This window comes from Pipistrellus kuhlii, unplaced genomic scaffold, assembly GCF_014108245.1.
Source record: "Pipistrellus kuhlii isolate mPipKuh1 unplaced genomic scaffold, mPipKuh1.p scaffold_m20_p_4, whole genome shotgun sequence".
NCBI classification, from domain to species: Eukaryota; Metazoa; Chordata; class Mammalia; order Chiroptera; family Vespertilionidae; genus Pipistrellus; species Pipistrellus kuhlii.
The window spans coordinates 36,798,823-36,817,772 of NW_023425540.1; the positions used below are offsets into that span (position 1 = coordinate 36,798,823).

The 18,950-nt window shown below is 46.7% G+C and overlaps 1 protein-coding gene across 4 annotated transcripts in view; it reads left to right on the top strand.

The window, feature by feature from the left end:
- PDE8B (phosphodiesterase 8B) overlaps positions 1-18,950 on the top strand; it is a 182,940-nt gene that overhangs the window by 140,978 nt on the left and 23,012 nt on the right. For all 4 annotated transcript variants that reach the window (XM_036409585.2, XM_036409586.2, XM_036409591.2 and 1 more), the window contains one exon: positions 18,068-18,110. In XM_036409585.2, coding sequence (XP_036265478.1) covers positions 18,068-18,110 — 43 coding nt within the window. The remainder of the gene's footprint in view (positions 1-18,067; positions 18,111-18,950) is intronic.

The window sequence follows — 18,950 nt, forward strand, 5'->3', positions numbered from 1 at the left end:
TTTATATCAATTAGCTGATGGTAAAATTTGTTTTGTTAGATGATGTTCCTCTTAAAGGCGTAGAACCTATCGGCACTGTTAAGTGAGGACTTGCTGTGTGTGTGTGTGGGGGGGGGGATGTACACACACACACACACACACGCATATACATATATATATATATATATATATATATATATATATATACACACACACACACACACACACACACACTACATTTTCTTTAGTCATCTGTTGAAGGACACTGGATTATTTCTATGTCTTTGGTATTGTATAATTAATGCTGCGATGAACATTTATCGTTTCCTTTGGATAAATATCCAGAAGTGGAATTGCTGGATCATATCATAGTTCTATTTTTAACTTTTGGAGGAACCTCCCTATTGTTTCCTGTAGTGGCTGCATCAGTTTACATTCTTACCGACAATACACAAGGGTTACCTTTCCACACTTCCTTTTGACAAGAAATGTGTTAGTAGCCATTCTAACGGGTATGAGTTGATACCTCATAGTTCTCATTTGCATTTTCCTGATGATCAGTTGTGTTGAACACCTTTTCATACATCAGTTGGCCATTTGTATGTCTTAGAGGGAAAATGTCTAATGTTTTTTCACCCCTGGTTGGGAATGCAGGGATGTGGGGGGCTGTTTTAATTTACACCCAGTTTTCCACTGTGCAGGAAAACCCCTTTGTTGCTCAAGCGTCAATGTGTTCAGATCCTCTGGCCTTCGTTTAATCAGATTGTTCGGGGCGTTATTTTTGCTGTTGAGTTTTATGAGGTTTTTTCCACATATTTTGTCTATTAGCCTTTACCAGATAAATGGTTAGAAATTTCTTTTTCCCATGTGGTAGTAGACTTTCTGTTCATTTTGTTGATGGTTTCCTTTGCTGTGCAGAGGCTTTTTAGTTTGGTTCAGTCCCATTTATTTATTTTTGTTTTTGTCTGTGCTTTGAGTATCACATTAAAAAAAATCATCACCAAGACCAACGTAAAGGACTTTCTTTCCTATGGTTTCTTCTAGGAGTTTTATGGTTTTCGGTCTTATGTTCAAGTCTTTAATCCACTTGATTGACTTGGTGTTTGGATAGGATAGCAGCCCAGTTTCATTCTTCTGCATGTGGCCGGCCAGTGTTCCCAGCATGACTTATTGAAGAGACTCCCTTTCTCCATTGTATAGTCTTGGCCCCTTAGTCATGAATTAATTGATCATACTTATGTGGCTTCATTTATGGGCCCTCTATTCTGTTCCATTGATTTCTGTGTTTTTATGCCAATACCATACTGCTTTGATTCTATCGTTTTGTAATATAGCTTGAAATCAGGAAGTATGATGCCTCCAGCTTTGTTCTTCTTTCTCAAGATTCACTTGGCTATCCTAGTAAACTATTCTAGAATAGCCAACGTGATCGTGTGCTTTTTCATGAAATTTAGTTCAACATAAAAATGCCTTCTTAGGCACTAAGCATGTTATCTGGAACCAGGAGATTTTCACTAAATACCAACAGTCACGCAAAGAGGCAAGGCCTTGGAGACCTCTGGGAAAAGGAAGGGAAATGACTTTCATAGAAAAAATAAAAATCCTCTCAACAGCAAAGTGTAGACATCCCAGGAGGGAGAATGAGATAATGTGGGCGGTGACCCAGGAAGAGGGAAGAGGAGCACAGGAAATCGTGGTGGCTCTTTACAGACAAACGACTGAGCCCAGGCCCCGCACACCAGCCTGCGTGGGCTGTGAAGCTGCACTAATACGGACTGTCCCTGCCAGGAAGAGCCTCGTACAATTCGTGTCCACAGCCACGCACAGCTTCCCACCAGCCTAGCCCCGCTCCTCCCCCTCCTCTCTCTCTCCTTGAGGAATGGGACACCCAGTCACCGTGACCGGGCTCCCTGCCGCTTCATGTGCCCGCTTTCTCCGGGCCTGTGGTCCCGCCCAGGAAAGCTCTCCATCCGCAAGCCCCAAAGTCCCTGCTTTGCCGTGTATCCCACCATCATCATGGCCATGTGGGTACCTCACTGCCCTCCTCTTCGTGTGGGGTCACTGGGACGTGCTTGTCTCTGTTTGCCCAGGCTGCCTGGCACATAGCAGGCCCTCAGGCCGTTGGTCAGCTTGAGTGGAATTGCATGTCCTCCTGCCACCTGTGAGCTCCCTGCTTCACAGGGAAAGCAGGCAAGCCCGGAGCACAGGACTCCGGATGCAGAATTGAGGGACCACCTCTTGTTTTCTGAGGCTCTAAATAGAAACGTCATCACTGCCCTGAGTCAGCTGCTGCTCTGGGAAGAGGGGGGACACAGAGCCCAGATGCCTCAGCCGCTGACGTCACCTAATGGTGCTGCATAGGCCTAGAGCACAAGTGTCAAACACAAGGCCCTCGGGCCAAATCCGTCCTGCCAGGCCTTGCAATGTGGCCCGCACCGCGCTGTCATCACTGCACTCCACTGCGTTTCCATCACAATGACAGTTTATGACTGTTCAGTAAACCATTCGGCCCGCGATTTAGGCTGGATTTTAGATTTTGGCCCCTTCTCTGATTGAGTTCGACACCCCTAGCCTAGAGGGACACTGGTGTTTTTCAGCAGCAAGGGAGTTTTGTCTCCTCCTCACGGAAGGAGGCGGAAGGGAATGGTTGTGGGGCTGTGACGGGCAGGGATCCCCGTCTACAGGCGGTTCTGGGTGCGCTGCCTTCTGGGGTGCAGCCCTGGCGTCAGAACGTATCCATGGGTTTGCATTGTAACGAGGACGGACATGGTAAGCCGGGCTGCTGTCCTCGGATGCTGCTTGTCAGCAGCAAAGACTTCTTTCCCACATGGACCCCGGAGCACTTTGCCAAGAGGCTGGACATGCTCAGCGAGGTTTGTCTGCTATAAACATCATCTCCCCTTCGCCACACACACACTTCCTCCCCAGATAGACACTGAAAACCTGTTCTGTGCCGCCACCAGCTAGGCAGAGTCCGCCCCAGAAGCCACGGGGGCCAGACAGGTACGCAGGGTACATTGCCAGAGCGCAGTGTGGGCGGTGTGAGCCGAGCGCTGGACACATGGAGAGGAGCCCAGGGTGTTTTAGGGGTGGTCTAGGACAGGGGGCCACAAACTGCAGCCTTCAGGCCAAAGGCAGCCTGTTTGGTAAATAAAGTTTTATTGGAACACAGCCACACTCCCTTGTTGGGAAGGACTGTGGCTGCATAACTAGTTACAACAGAAACGGTATGGCCTGCAAAGCCTAAAATCGTTACTGCCTGGATCTTGCAGACACGTTAGCTGACCTATTTCTAGAGGAAATCTTTCTTTTCTCACTTGGTAGGCCAGGGACAGCCTGCCTTCCCACCGTCCCCTCCACGTGGCCATGGGAAGGCAGGGAGCACTCCAGAAGCCAGTGTCCCGGCAGAGCCCGGGAGCCAGGGGCCGGAAGGCAGGGCTACAGCTGGGGATGTGGATTGGGTCACCCGGTCCCCTTCTCATGGAGGGACGGCCACGCTCATGGAGAAGCCTCCGGGAGGTGCAGGGATTTCATGTCCAGTGAGAAGAAGTGGTTTTCTTGTGAAGTCAGGGGGCAGGGCCCACCCAGAGAGCAGCCCCAGGAGAGATGCCCGTTCCCGGGAGAGAGCAGGGGGAGGTCGGCGCCCGGCTCAGGGGCAGCTTCAGCCGCCTGGCTGCTCAGCGTCCAGGACGGAGGCTGGCTGAGAGCAGCATGAGACCGATCTGACCTGGGTTTTGCACAAGGCTTTCCAGAGCTTGGAAACGGGGCGTCCCTGCCTCTGGCACTCCATGGGCCACCGTGTCACCCTCGTTTCATGACGGGAAGGTTGTCCCAGCCAGGGAAAACAGGCAGGGCACGGTCTCTGAGTGAAGAATAGCTATTTAACTTGAATCGCCCTGGCTTAATGGAAAAACTGTGCCTTCCATTGCAGGCTGACACCAGCCTGGGGACTGACATTCGGGAGGCGCTGATTGAAAAGCGCTTTCACATTTGCAACGTGTGTGGAAATGGTAGAGGCTGAAATGGGGGCTGAATTGGCCACATCTGCGGTTTTGCTTGGAGATGGACTTTTGGGGGTTCATTCATATTTTGTTTTAGAGTAAGCTACTTAATCTTGAAATTGCTGTAAAGATTGGGGGAAAATAGCTTTTACTACCATAATAATGCGCAAGGCCAAGCTTGCGGGAAGTGTGTGCAAGATACAAAGGGCATAGAGTCTCCGCGAGTAGGAAGGGAAAGAGGACAGGTCTTCCGTTTTGTGAAGGCCTCTTGTGGGGAAGGAGGGACAGGGCCTTGAAGGCAAAAGCACTAGAATGTTTGAAGGGGTCAGATTAGACTCAGTATAAAGAAGAATTATTAGAATTGAACAAAGTTGGTAGCCTTAGGAGGTAGCGAGTTAATCACCAAGGGAGGTAACCAAACAGAAGTGGACTGAGCCCTGGGTAAGGAAAAGCTATTTAGGAAAGTTACCCACTGGCCAGATGTTAGACTACACAAGTGGCTCTCCAAGTGCGGTTCCCTGAGCCGCTCCCCACCAACGGGTGACGGTAACACTTCCTGTCTGCATCACCCATTGGACAACTAACCTTATATGTTCTGGATCAGTTCTCACCTTCGGGCAAGGATCCCACTGTGTGTGCCCAGTAGACATCAAGAAATGATTTTGAAAACTAATTTTGACTCCCTAACACAATAGCCTTTGGAAGCTGTGGGAAATCAGAGTTGCAGCTCTGTCTAGCAGCAGATTGTTATTACAGGCAGAGTTTTGATATGTGTATAGCCAATATGTGTCTCGGGTGCCGCTGCGAAGAATATTTGCTGCATTCTCCCAAGGCACACATCCAAGTGCGACTCCTTGAGAGGAAGTGGGAGAAAAAGGAGGCTGCATTCGAAAGCATGACCTCTGTGTTCCTGAGGGTGGCTGTTCACATTCAGAAATGTATTTTATGGGATCAACATACTACCATGACACTAGGCTTGTATGTATGTACTCTACTCACAGTGGCTGCCCTAAATATTTGTTGACATATTTGGGAAAGCCACTAAATAAACAAAATTTTTCCATTTAGCTTTAGTACATGTTTGCACAAAGCTATTTAAAGAGAGGCCTCTGCTATTGCATAACCGCATTTTTTCTGAGAAACCACATTTAAACAGCCAAACCCTGAGCTGATGTGCATGAAGCACCTGCTGCAGGTCTGATGGCACAAGTAGGAGCTCGGAGCAGGGACACTGAGAACTCATGATGGGATTCTGTGGGAATATTGGCCCACTTGATGTTCGTCTCATAATTCCCTTAAGCTGTCTACTCTTTTACATTCTTTTTCTGTTTCTGCTCCGAATGGATGAATTCCACTGCCCTGTCTTCACATTTGCTGATCCTTTATTCTGCTTCATCTAGCCTGCTGTTGAACCCCTCTTCTGACTTACTCGGTTTAGTCATTGTATTTTTCCGCTCTGTGATTTCTCTTTGGTACTTTTTTTTTTTTTTTAACATTCTCTCTTTGTTGAAATTCTCACTTTGCACATTATTTCCTCACCTCCAAGAGCATGTTCATAACCATTATTTTGAACTCTTTGTCAGATAAGTCACTTATCTTCATTTAATTAATCATTTTTGGAGGTTTTATCTTGGTTCATTTGGAACGTATTCCTTGTTTCTTGTTTTTTTCTGGACTCTCTGTGTTGGTTTAGAATAGATAAAAGAGCCACCTGTCCCATTCTCAAGGGCATGGTCTCCTTTAGGGGATGAACCCTAGCTCTTGGACGGCTCTCGTGTCTTGGGGGTTGTCCAAGCAGCCTACTTTGTTCTTAGTGGTCCCCAATAGTTGAAAGTGTGCCAAGACCTGTCAGTGGCCCAATGGGGAGTCTTAGTCAGAACTGATTGGAAGCAAGACCCTTAGGCAACAGCTATTAAAGGATGCAAGTGCACCTCTTATAGGCGAAGAGTAGGGAATGCGTGTTGCTATCTGCTGCCCTGGTGGGATAGTCTTTTAATAACTGTTCGTTACAGTCCTGTGTGACCTGTGAGCATGAGCCCCACTGGACATCAGGGCAGGTGATCCAGGGGTCTTCCCTGCATGGCAGCCACAGTAACCAAGGTGCATATATGTGCAGGTGCTCCTCCCATCTGCGAGATACCAGCAACATGAGGTGGAGCAGAGAGAGATAAAAAAGACAGTATCTGCCAGCCTCCCAGAGTTGGCTCCTAGATGCGGGTATAATTAAAAGCCTAACCCTCTGGTCAGCATTTTAAGATAAGCAAATAGACCTCTTTCACAGAAAGACTGATGTTTGCTGTCTCTCCACTGGGCCTTTAGGGTTAGTCACGGAGAGTCTTTGTGAACCCTTTAAGAACTGTCTATTAATTTCTGATAGTCTGATGGATGCAAACCTCATTGGCTTTCAAAGCTAGATGTTCTGGGGGCCATCTCTCATGTGAAAGTCTACAAATTGGGGCCAGATGTGGAGTCTAAATCCTGCATTACTCAGGGAGGAACTGTGAGCTTTTTCCCAACTGTGTGTTTGCCCCCAAGAGTGGAATTTTGGGCAAGATTTGTTCTCAGTCTCTCCTATCCCTGTTACTGGACTAAGGGGATTCATTTGCCTGCATGCATCAAAACATGAACAGGAGTTTGTAGCAAAAAAAGTAAAGGTTTCTTTAAGGAAATGGTGCCAATCCCAGAGGCACAGGTGAGCTCGTGCCTAAAACCCACCTCTCCCGTGGCCCGCACAGGGACAGAGTATATGCGGGGAAAATTACAAATTATTGGGACCCAGGCAGTTTGGGTCGTGGGCCCTGCTGATTGGTTAGGGCCCGAGTAGGGAGTGGTTGATTACTGTATCAGGTTCTGTTACCAGCCATGGAGGTGTGGTCCGTAGTGTTTCTGCTTTCACGGGCCTGGGGCTGAAATCCAGTGGAGGTCAGAATGTTACCTTTAGTTCGACCAAAACTCTGCTCCCTTCATGCACAGACCTGAGGCTCTTTCTTCCTTCCTTCCTTCCTTCCTTCCTTCCTTCCTTCCTTCCTTCCTTCCACAGAGAGGAAGAGAGGGGGATAGAGAGTTAGAAACATCAATGAGAGAGAGTCATCGATCAGCTGCCTCTTGCATGCCCCCTACTGGGAATGTGCCCGAAACCCAGGTACATGCCCTTGACCGGAATCGAACCCAGGACCCTTCAGTCCGCAGGCCGACGCTCTACCACTGAGCCAAACCGGTTTCGGCCCTGAGGCTTTTTCTTAAGACAGTTTGAAGTTGACCAGAACCTGAAGTCCTACAGGCTTCAGCGGTGGAAGGAAACAGAAAGGGAGGGAGGGCAAGTGAGCCATGGTGCCTTGAGATTGGACAAGGCCAGTCTGAGTCAAGGAGACAGAGGAGGGAAGGGTGGATTGCAGAAATGGAGTTTCCACATGATTACACCCCCGTGGATGTGGATGTGGATGTGGATGTGGGGTTTTCCCACTCGCCCGGTGTGTAGGGGTTGCTCAGCCTGTTTCTGGATTTTGTTCAGAGGGAGTTGTTTTGTCAGTGGGAGATTTAGTGTGTCTGGGATGATATTCAAGAGCCTCCTACATTGCCACCTTGAACTTAAAAATCCCCAGGACTTTTTTATTTTTATTTTCTAGACTTAAAGTGAGGGAGAAAATGGTAATCATACTGAATTTAGATGTGCACCATCCTGTTTCATTTGTGAACAGCACAAAAATTTGAAGAAATGCCCATCCAGTATCCAAAAACGATGTGCTTCAGCAAAGAAGTTGCTCACATCTTGACAAATGAGTGCAACTCCTATGCAGCTGTTACTGTACTTGCATCCTCCTGCGTGATGTAAGGAAACGTATCCGCCCACGTTCACGCCGACCTCCTCTGCTCCATCAGCTGCAACCACAGATAGAGCTACTTATTCGGGAGTTCAGCAAACACTCAACAAAAACATATGACAATCAATTGGTTATAAAGAATTTATGATAAAGAGTATTTGATCGTTTAATATGTAGGAATTGTGTGCTGTGCATTCTTTAGATCAAGTTGGCCTCGTTTTGGTTTTTTTTTCTTAAAGGGCTCGATAGTAAATATGGTTGGCCCAGCCCTTATAGCAGGAGAGCAACCAGAGGTGATGTGTAAGTGAATGGGCAAGGCTAGGTTATAACAAAATTGCATTTACAGAACTAGGTACACTTATATTTACAGAACACCAGTGCCCTAGTTTTCATCAGTAAAATGTATAACAGGCTTCAGTAGAGATACCTGTTTTTTCCAGCTAGCCAGGTTTTTTAATCTTGATCAGCGAACCATTCAGTCCTCATTTTCAAGGACTCCCCAGTGGCCCATCATCTAAAACAGTCGTTGGGCGTTTCTTAGGAGCTTGCAGGGCTCTGTGCTCCGCCTCTACCTCTCTCCTCCTCATTCGCTCACACTGGCCTTGGCCACACTATGCTCATCACAGTTCCCTGCACACCGTTTACCTGACTCTGGGCATTTTTGGTCTCTGCTCCCTCCCGGCAGCCTGCTCTTCCTTCCTCCTGGAGAATCTGCTCACCTGACACAGGTCACATTCTCCTCTGTGACTTTGCCCAGACCGCCCTCTCCGCTCACCTACCGCGTGCACTCAGCACTGCACGCACTGGACCCAGCTCACCCGGGCGCCTCACACCCCGGTGCCCTGCACCCCGTCAGCCACTGGCACTGCCGAACTCCCTCAGTGACTATCCGATCAAGGGGGCTTATCAAGGATCTTAAGTTTTAATAATCATAATAGTTTGGACTGTGTGTGGATCACTTTGTACCCCTTCCTTCTCAAGTGCTTTTCCTACATTTACTCCTGTAATCCTCACAACTGCCTGAAGCAGATGCTGTCATCCCCACTTTACAAACGAGGAGAGCGAGGCTTTGAGCGTTTAGGAAACCTGTCTAGCTTTCACATAGGTCCTGTGTGGTAGAACCAGGATTCAAACCCTAAAGTAGTTAGCACTATGGTTGCAAAGGAATAAATGTTCATTTTCTGATCAGTCTCGTGAGAGAAAGGCGACCCTTACTTGGGAAGCTGGGGGACAGCTTCATGGAGGTGTGGACGGAACTTTCCTGAAGGAGAAGAATGCCACGCGGGAGTGAGAACACAACCAGAGGTGGCAGGAGAGGCAGGAACAGTCCGGCTTGGCAGGGTCCCGTGATGTGGTGTCGCGTGGGATAGATTGAGCTGGAGATGACGCTGGAGCTCAGATTTGCAGCTGTCCCCTGCCCCTGCCTCACTTCCTCTGACACTCCCTACCCCGCTCTCAGTGCTTCCGGGTCTAGCACCATCCTGGTGGGTGCTGGGACGGAAGTAAATCATACCATGCATTCCCTGCCACGATCCAACCTCCATCTACTGATGAGACCAAGTTAACGTGTGCATGTGATGCGCCAGGAGATGAAGGTGCAGCAGGGCATTTGGGTTCATGGAGATGCTAAGAGGATGAGGTGGCGAACTGTTTGCAGGGAAACTGGGCCTCAGGGAAAGCTAGTGCCTCGGACCCGCACCCCGCCGCTCCTGCAGGTCGTGGGACCTGTGCTGGTTGGGCCTGCAGCAATGTGTGCTGACTGTTCCAGCTGCAGCCTCTTATGGCCACCTTTCTGACACATTGTGGATGCAGCGAATCAAGATGTAAAACCCACCTTAGGGACAGCAGCTACTGTGCCTGAAGGGTCTTTCGTTCCAGAGCAGTGTTCATCTCAGAGGATTGTATTTAAGCTTCTGGCGCCTTACTTAAAATACTCATTTAAGTAATTTCTAAGAACAAGATTCCAGTAAGTGTGGATCCTGCAGCGCCATTGCTGGAAGCGGGGGGAGTAGGAAGAATTTGGGGTGTTCGCCATTAAAGCAGCTCTGCTCCTTTTGGGGAAATCTTGTCCTGGTTGCTGAAGGCCAGGTTTCTGGTTAGATGTCAGAGCCTCACTCCAGGAGTCTGATGAAAAACATGCATTTACTCAGCTTCTTCATGACTGTCAGTCCCATGAGGCTATAGATCCTGGCAAATCAGAAACTCCTGGGGCGGGGCCCAGTGGCCTGGTTAACAAACCCTCTAGGTCACATGTGTCAAACACAAGGCCCGCGGGCCAAATCCGTCCCACCAGGCCTTGCAATGTGGCCCGCACCGCGCTGTCATCACTGCACTCCGCTGCGTTTCCATCACAATGACAGTTTATGACTGTTTAGTAAACCATTCGGCCCGCGATTTAGGCTGGATTTTAGATTTTGGCCCCTTCTCTGATTGAGTTCGACACCCCTACTCTAGGTGATTCTAATTCTGGCTGAAGTCTGAGAACCACTCTTGTGTTTCCATATTACAAAACTCAATATTTGCAGGTCTGAAGTCAAGTGGTGCTTATATTTAGGCATGGGAAAGCCATTAAAAGAGTAACTGGACGAGGGGGAAAAAGAATATCTTTTCGCCTGAGTGTAGCTTGCCTTAAGTGTTTTCCCACGAGATAAGGACACGAGAAGGTTATCTGGGGCTGCACACTGGAGGGCACCTCTGTAAGGCTCCCACACACACGGGGAGGCCAGCGGCCCGGCACGGAGTGGGAGGCGTCTTGACCAAGGGACACCGTGGTATCTGGACACGGTGGGTCTGGCCTTGCACACACACTCAGAGGAGACTGAAGGGTTTCCAGGAAAATACCTAATAACACTTGAAACCTGTATAATTAACCAATGTTACTCATGTTTTTTAATTTAAAAAAAATTTTTTAAAGGAAAAGAATATGTAATAGTGGAAGAAATATAGCTACACTTTTCTGGCATACAGCAAAGTACTAAAAACAGCTTGGGATTTTTCTTTTTAATCTTGTGTAAGCTTAAAAATTCAGATGCACCTTTATTTATATCAAACCAATGTGTGTTGCTTTGATATAAGTAACATTTTAAATCATCAAGATCAAAGGGGAGAGAGGATGTTGCATTGAGTCTTTTAGGCTCATGAAATGAGCTGAAGTGAGGAGATCTGACACCAAATGTCCGGATTGGCTTCCATGGGCCCGGTCCGCCCGTGGCCTGAGGAGCTAAGAAAGCAGTGGCTGAGGACTGGGGTTCTGAGTGTGGTGTGAGGTGTTTTGTTCCCTTTTGGGAAACAGGAAGGTGTGTTTGCTGCTTGGCTGGGGTTTTGAGTCGTGTATTTTCAAGTGGTTTCTGATAACAGAGTAGACAGGAAAGGTCTTTGATTTATGCATCAGATACTTTTGCCATCTGAGGAAATGCTCATCAAAGTATTTTCTGTAAGAAAGGATGATGAAAGAAATTCTGTATTTGCCCCTCACACTGTCATTTTCATTACATGTAAACGAAGGGAGGGTCTCCAGGGACACCTTCCCATGGCGCTCTCTCTCACCCAGCCTTCAAACGCCCCATCTCCCTGAAGTCAGGTCACATACATGAAAGCATTCATTTTTGACATGAAGTTGTTGATCAAGAATGTTCAATCTTAAGAAAAAGACTGCTTAATAAGTCCATTGTGTAAGCTATGCTGATTAAGATAATACTATTTTTTTCATCTAAACCAAGTTTTTATTCCTTTTCATAATATTGGGGGGTGGGGGAGACACAAAACTACTAACAACATAAAGCCTGAGTTAGAAAATTTTCATCAGAATTTTCTTCCATCAAAGCCAGAACTCTTTTGTATAATCAAGAATTGCAGCTGGTTTGGCTCAGTGGATAGCGTGTTAGTCCATGGACTAAAGGGTCCCAGATTTGATTCTGGTCAAGGGTATGTACCTTGGTTACAGGTTCCCTGGCCCTGATAGGGGTGCATGCAGGAGGCAACCAATCGATATGTCTATCTCACATCAATGTTTCTCTCTTTCTCTCCCTCTCCCTTCGCTTCTAATCTCTTTAAAAATCAATTTAAAAATCTCCTAGGGTAAGGATTACCAAAAAAATGAGATTGGATTGGGAGCACTGCACTGCTGAGTTCGGATGAGCTGAGGGCAGCCTGCATTCTGACAGTGGAGAGAAGTGAAGTGAGGATCCCAGACGTGTTTAGAAAGGACTTTTATAGGAATTGATGATGGGCTTAGATGTGGGGATGAGAGAAAGGGAAGCATCAAGGATGCCCCCAGGCTCATATACCAGGCTATCTGGTGATTTTATAAGATACCTCTTACCACTTTGTCATTCAGTTATGATCAAAGCAGTCTCAGACATTTCTACCAAATGCTACTCACATTCCCAAGGTGATTCTGAGATGCATGTTAAAGAAATACCTAGTATTTGCTTGCTTGCTTATTATTTATTGATCCTGGCTTTGATTCATTTTAATTGCTAAAAGTCCCATGATTTTTTTCATTTAAAATGATTGATTTTAACATACATTAAGAGGGATGTTTTCATATTGTTATTTTTGGAGTTTTTCTCCCAGAGGAGATATCAGGGTTTAGGGCCATACGCTCAATCAATAAAACTATTAAAGTCGGTGTATGAAGTCGTTACCTAGTCAGGTCTTCTACTTCTCCGATTGCCAGCTGCTGCCCAATTCCCTGGTCCTGGTGTGAAGTAAACATCATCTTTATGCGCAGTCCCAGGGACCGTAACGTGCCATTACCTTGCACAATTCAGGCTGTTCTCAATTCCTTCCATCTTGTTTACTTTCAAAGATTTTGAAATTATATTTCAGACTTCCAGTTTTTAGCCATCAATTCATATTCTGTTGAACATGTAATTTTCTCAATGTTTTTAAATTTTTTCACACGTAGAGAAGACTTAGAAGTGAAAGTCAATATGTATGTACCTTCCATCTTGGTTCTGTGACTTATATTTTGCTCTGTCATACCTACCATCTGTCCCTCAATTCATCCATTAGTCCGTCTTATTCTTTGATAGATTTCAAACTAAGTTGCAAACACCAGGACATTTTATTCTTTGGTATTTTAGCATGCATATTATTAACTAGAGTTTAATAGTGTGTTTTTTTGTTCTTTCCTTTTTTAGGTAAAAGTTACATGCAGTGAAATGCACAGATTTTAAGTATAGCATTCCTTGAGTTTTGACAAATGTGTGTACTTCTGTAATAAGACCCCATAAGATATTAAACTTTAGCATCCCAAAAGGGCCCATTTCTCCCTGCTTCCACTCATCCTCACAGGTAACACTGTCCTGAGTTATTTAACCATATATTAGTTTCGCCTGTACTAAAGCTTTATGCAGTATCTACTCTCGTGTTTGGCTTCGTTCACTCATCATAGTGTTTTGGATTTTTTTTTTCTTTCAATTTTATTTTGTGTTGGTTTCAGACGTACACTTAGTGGTTCGACAGTCATTTACTTTACATAGTGTTCACTCAGTATTTCCATTATCCCAACTGGCACCATACATACTTACCACAATATTGACTATATTTCCTATGCTTTACATACGTCTCCATGACTATTGTGTAACTACCACCCTGTACTTCTTACTCCCTTCACCATGTCTTTCACCTCCACCCCCCAACACCCTCCCCCCTGGCAACCATCTGCTCTCTGTGTCTGAGTCTGTTAATTTTATTTCTTCTGTTCATCATCATCATGTTTTGAGTCATCCCTGTTGCATGTATCGGTAATTTTTCCCTTTTGTTGCTGAATGGTATTCCACTGCATCAATCTACCGGTTTATCTCTCTTGTTGAAGGACTTCTGGGCTCCTTCCAGTTTGGGCTCCTTTGAACATTAGGAAAGTGTTCTGTGAGCACATGCTTTTGTTTATCTTGGGTAAATTCTCAGGAGTGGACCTGAATACTGAGGAATTGGGTCATAGGGTAGGTTTGTGTTTAACTTTATAAGAAACTGCCAGAACTTTTTTCATAATGGTTATAGCACTTCATTGTCTGTCCCTCCAGTTGTTTCACGTCCTTGACAAACTTTCCTTTCAATTTTAGACGTTCTGGTAGTTGTGTAGAGAAAATATAAAGTTTAAGGTGATTATTCTCTAAGAAGAAAGCAGTCAGATGGCCTTGAATCTTATGCAGGTGCGCGCGCGTGCGCACACACAGACACACACACACACACACACACGCAGAATTTGAAGTGCTTTTTAGAGCCAGGCATAATCAGGTGTTTATAAACAAAGTATGCAGCACAAGGATAGCAACTTTTGTAGGAACCTGTGGTATTTTAAGCTATGAATTTCCTTTCCAAAAACAAACTGGAAGCTTCTAAGGACTTAGTTTAAGAGTGGCACAGACCAAGGGCAAGAGTGTTCAAATTGCAGAACTTCCCTCTATTACCAAAATTTCCAGTATTAAAAATTCCCAGCTATCACCATAGGTGGAATATTCTACTCTTTAGGAAAAAACACTGCACTCCAGAGATAGGCTGACATGGGGACATTGAATTCTGATTTGCTTTGCTTTAGAATTCAGGTAACAAAACCTACTGATAGCAGAGATTCAGACCTTCCCCAAAATTTGGAAACAAAAAATATTTCAAACAGATGCCCTGCACTGACCCAGAGGATATTGTTCTGAGACCCCAGTTTCATAAGCATGGCCTGGGACTTACCTTCCGGGTCTCACTGTAGAGAGAGGAACTGGTTTTAGAGCTGGAGGAAGCTGGGTTTGAAATTGGGCTCTGTGCATACTAGCTGTGCGGCTCTGCAAGCCCCTTCCTCTCTCAAAACCTGAGCTTCTCTCTCTTCAGAGGAGGGATGATCCTCCCCTCCCATGAGTGCTGTGATGGGAGGCGGGGAATGTAAATCCTCTGGCATGCTGCCATCCTCTCAGAGATAGCCTCTGTCTTCCTGCCCAGAGCCCTCAGGCCCACGGGCGCCCCAGGCTGCCCACCAGGAACCCCAGCTACAAAACCGGAGGCCCCTTCCCTGTTTCCTCAGTGAGCCTGACTGAGAATTACAGGGAAATAACTTCAGTGGAACGGTTTTGTTTTTTTAAAAATATATTTTATTGATTTTTTTACATAGAGGAAGGGAGAGGGATAGAGAGCTAGAAACATTGAAGAGAGAGAAACATTGACCAGCTGCCTCTTGCACACCCCCTACTGGGGATGTGCCTGCAACTAATGTGCATGCCCTTGACCAGAATCGAACCTGGGACCTTTCAGTTCGCAGGCAGACGCTCTATCCACTGAGCCAAACCGGTTTCGGCTTTAGTGAAACTGTTAATGGCAAACAGCACCAGATGTTAGACCTTGGCCCTTGAGTTTTGGCTAAGGAAGGATTCGGAGCTAAGACTCCAATACAAGCAAAAATTTGTGTAGAAAGTCACAGAGGTAGAATCACGTGAGCCCTGTTGAAAGTGGGCCAGCTGGGCTGCATGGCCTCAGGGAGCAAGTTACAGAGGCAAAGCAAGGGCCTTGGCACTGAGGAGGGAGAAAGCAAAGGCGCACCCACACCTTGAGGGAGGACGGGGAAGGGAAGGTGCAGGTGTGCTCTGAGCGTGCCAGAGCGAACGCTGGGTCCTCCGTCATAAGGGGTTCATCTGTTTCCTGAACGTGGGGTTTTAGGGGAGGTCTCAGGGGAGGATGTCCAAAGAATATTCATCAGCTTTCCGGGGGTCCTTTCAGGCCGTGATGCCCACCAGTTTGGGGGCACCGGGGCAGGGTCATTAGTCAGTGCAGCTGGTCCTGATGACAGCCAGGTGGACCGGCTTCATCTGGTTTTGTTGCTTTTCTGAAACAGGCCTGGATGTCGTTCCTAGTTTAACCTAACCTCTCTCTGGGGTCCACAGACCCCTGGCTTTGTTTCTAAGGTTATTTGTTGTGAGTCAGAACCTCATGGTCCTGAGGGCTTAATGCTTCGGGGAGCAGTCCTGCCTGGAAGTCCTGGGAGGCTCTTCCCTGGCCCTTGTTCCTCCTCTAAGGGCTTCCCACAAGACTAGCCATAGGCCAGGGGAGGGGAGCTCAGGGCAGGGTCCAAACTACGTGACCAGTGATGTGAAAGGTCAGGGGTCTAACCCACACGATCAAAGATGTGCTGGGGGAGGAAAGGTCACCCTGGGGCGAGGTCCCACGCTACAGTACTGGCATTCCCAGTTTTGCCCATTGCTAGGCTTCCCACCTGGGTGACCTTCTGACCTGGCCTATCATTCCTTCTCTGCTCCCATCTGCCGACTATATCAGAATCATTCATGCCAGGTTGTAAATGATTTGTGGGTTTAGACCTCCAATTAATAATTTTAATTCTAAAAGAATTTATCTAAACGAATCTCCAGCTGTTAAAGGGGTTGTATATAGAAGAGATATATAACCTTCCTCTGGAAGCTTCAGTAAAACGCCGCACTGCTGGGTGTGACCGGGAAGGTCCTCAGGGGCTGTTCTTGCCCAGGGGTCAGAGTGAGCAATGCACTGGGGCAGCCACCAGCCGCTGCTAGGGAAGCGAGTGAAGGTTGGGTGGCTAGGTGGGGAGTGTTTCTAGTCTCTGCTATCTGAGGAGAGCACCCCTCAGTGGCAGATGAGCCAATTTGGGGGGTGATGGGGTGGGTGTGAGTGCTGTGGGTTCAGCTCTGAACGTGCCAAATGCAGACAGACTCCTAAGCAGAGGAAAACCCGAGCCTCCTCCACAGACGGACCTGATATCTCTCCTCTTCCCTCCACCCTGTTTCCTTTACTCTCATCCCCACCCTCAGGGTGGGGGACAGGGTTCATTTTCATCCCAAAGGCAGGGTTGGGGTGTGCATACTGGACCTTGGGCTTCCTCTCTTTCCATCTGGACAGAACTTAAAGCCCATGGCGACTTCCTGGAGCCCCATGTGCAGTCCGTTGGCCTGTGGGGGCCAATGAACTACGTGAGAAGGTTCTTTTGTGTGTGATCTGGGGAGCCATGGGACTTCGTTTCTAAAGGAGAGATGTGCTGTGATTCAGAGAGAAAAGCTGAGTGTTTAAAGATCACTTGCTTTTGAACTACAGCTGATAAACAATTTGCAAGGCAAAAGTTGTATTCATTCGGTACAGATCAAAAAGTCACACTGCACTCCATGGCTTTGTAGCAAGTGGTTTCTCTCTGAAAAGGAAAAACAGAGCGGCTCTTCACAGAAGAGATAAAAAAAAGCCCCATAATTAGGGGATGAATGAGTCACAGCTCTTAGTCACATTAAGGCCCAGATCTCACACAGGTGGTGATGATGTGGAAGGGGCTGTGCGGGGTAATTCATAGAAACCCCCTATCTTAACACTTCAGTTTCCCATGATTATTTTTCCGTGGCTCAATCCAGCGGGGACATATTACCTGTATGTGGCACACAGGGGACTTCTGGCTCGGATGGTGGGCATTGTTAAGCCACCCTAACCGTCCTTCCCAGACAGCCCTACACACGCACCTGCCTTGTTTTCCTCGTTAATTTACCTTGTTCATTAGTGGCTACGGATGTTAGCTGGTCTGAGCTACGGGCAATAGATGGGTTCAGCAGGAAAGCAGCTTGATTATAAATGATAGAGCTAAATGTGCCCCAGTAGCAGAGTCTGTTACAAACACAAGAAATGCGGGAACCCAAAGAAAGCAAATGTATTCTTTCCTGTGGTGATTACTTCACCCGTCATATGACACAGATCGAGCACAAAACCACCAGCACAGGAAAATTTAATAATGAGAAAGAACCAGGTGCTAAACTGCATCTAAAAATCAGCTCTCATTGTGATGAAACATTTGCAAATTGATCCTGCCTGTAACTTGAAGAGCTTTCTAGGAAGGTTTTTAGAAGGCGTAGGCTTATGTTGGTATTATTTTTAGTATATCACAGAAAGTTTTATAATAAGAATGAATTACAAACAGGTTATATATTAGCCTTATAAAAATCTTACATTTTTGCTCTAGCTTTTTTTCTTTCTGCATTTCTGCGGACTGTGAGAATGAGAAGAGCTTCTGGCGGGCTGGCTGTCCTCCTCTGAGCACCCCCCCCCGCCCCCCCCCCCCATGTGCTCTGGGCTCAGCATCCCATGAGTGTCTGGGCGTAACAGCATTTATAATATAGTATTAGTTGGTGCACAACCTGCATCTGTTCATGTTATCTGTGCAACTTCTCGCTCTTTTGAAGTCTTCAGAGTTTTGTAATTAATTGTTTGGCTGCTCATGCTGTATTTTAAATTTCTTTCTCTTGTTTTATTTACCAAACTTTGAAACCACTTCAGATTCACAAGATTCATCGAGATTCAGGAGACAATTCTCAGACAGGTGAGAATACTTCAATTTCACTTTTACTCCCAGGCAGCATGTGTGGGGTCAAGTCTGAAATGTACTCTGAATTGCTCAAGCAAAGCCAGAACTGAAGTAGAATGCCTGGAAGTTTTTTGAATATTCATTCATGGCAACCCTTTCTACCCAATGCCAGCCCTTCCTGGTTTTCTGTTGCCGGCTAGAGACCGTCATGCAGATAAACCTAAAATGAGAGAGTGGCCCCAAAGTCCAGGGAGACACACTGCTGTCGCACTGTCGCCAGGCCTCCCTTGCTTAGCAGCATCAGTGGCTGCACAGTTAGAACATGGATGGGCCCTGGCCTGGGGGTCAGGAGCCCTGCCCACCTGCTCAGCTTCCCATTTCCTCACCTCATAACTGGGGTAAGACTCTGCCTGACCTTGGTTTCCTCAGCTACAGAATGATGACTTTTACATTGGGAAGGTCTGAAATTCTCCCATTAGAGGGGGAAATGTGTCTACTACCAAAGATTTAAAATTCTTGTTCCTGCACACATTCTCCCCCATTAGCGGCTTCCCAGCCACTAACGCATCAAGTCAGGCCCTGGGCTGTTGTGAGTTCCTCTCCTTGATTCCACGGTGAACCATATTTTCGCCTACTCAGGAAGCCTTCCTGTGATCTTCCTGATCTTTGGTTTCTTATTTGTAAAGTGAATTACCATTGTTCATCTTGTTGTTAAGAGGATTAGAGGGGGGGAAATGTACATTACATCTATCAGTGCCTGGTATTTAACTACTTAGCATCCTTCTCCCCTCCCCTACCTTTCCCTTCTCTTTCTCAGCTCTTCTCTCAGACATTTTAGTTTATTCCTTCTAACAC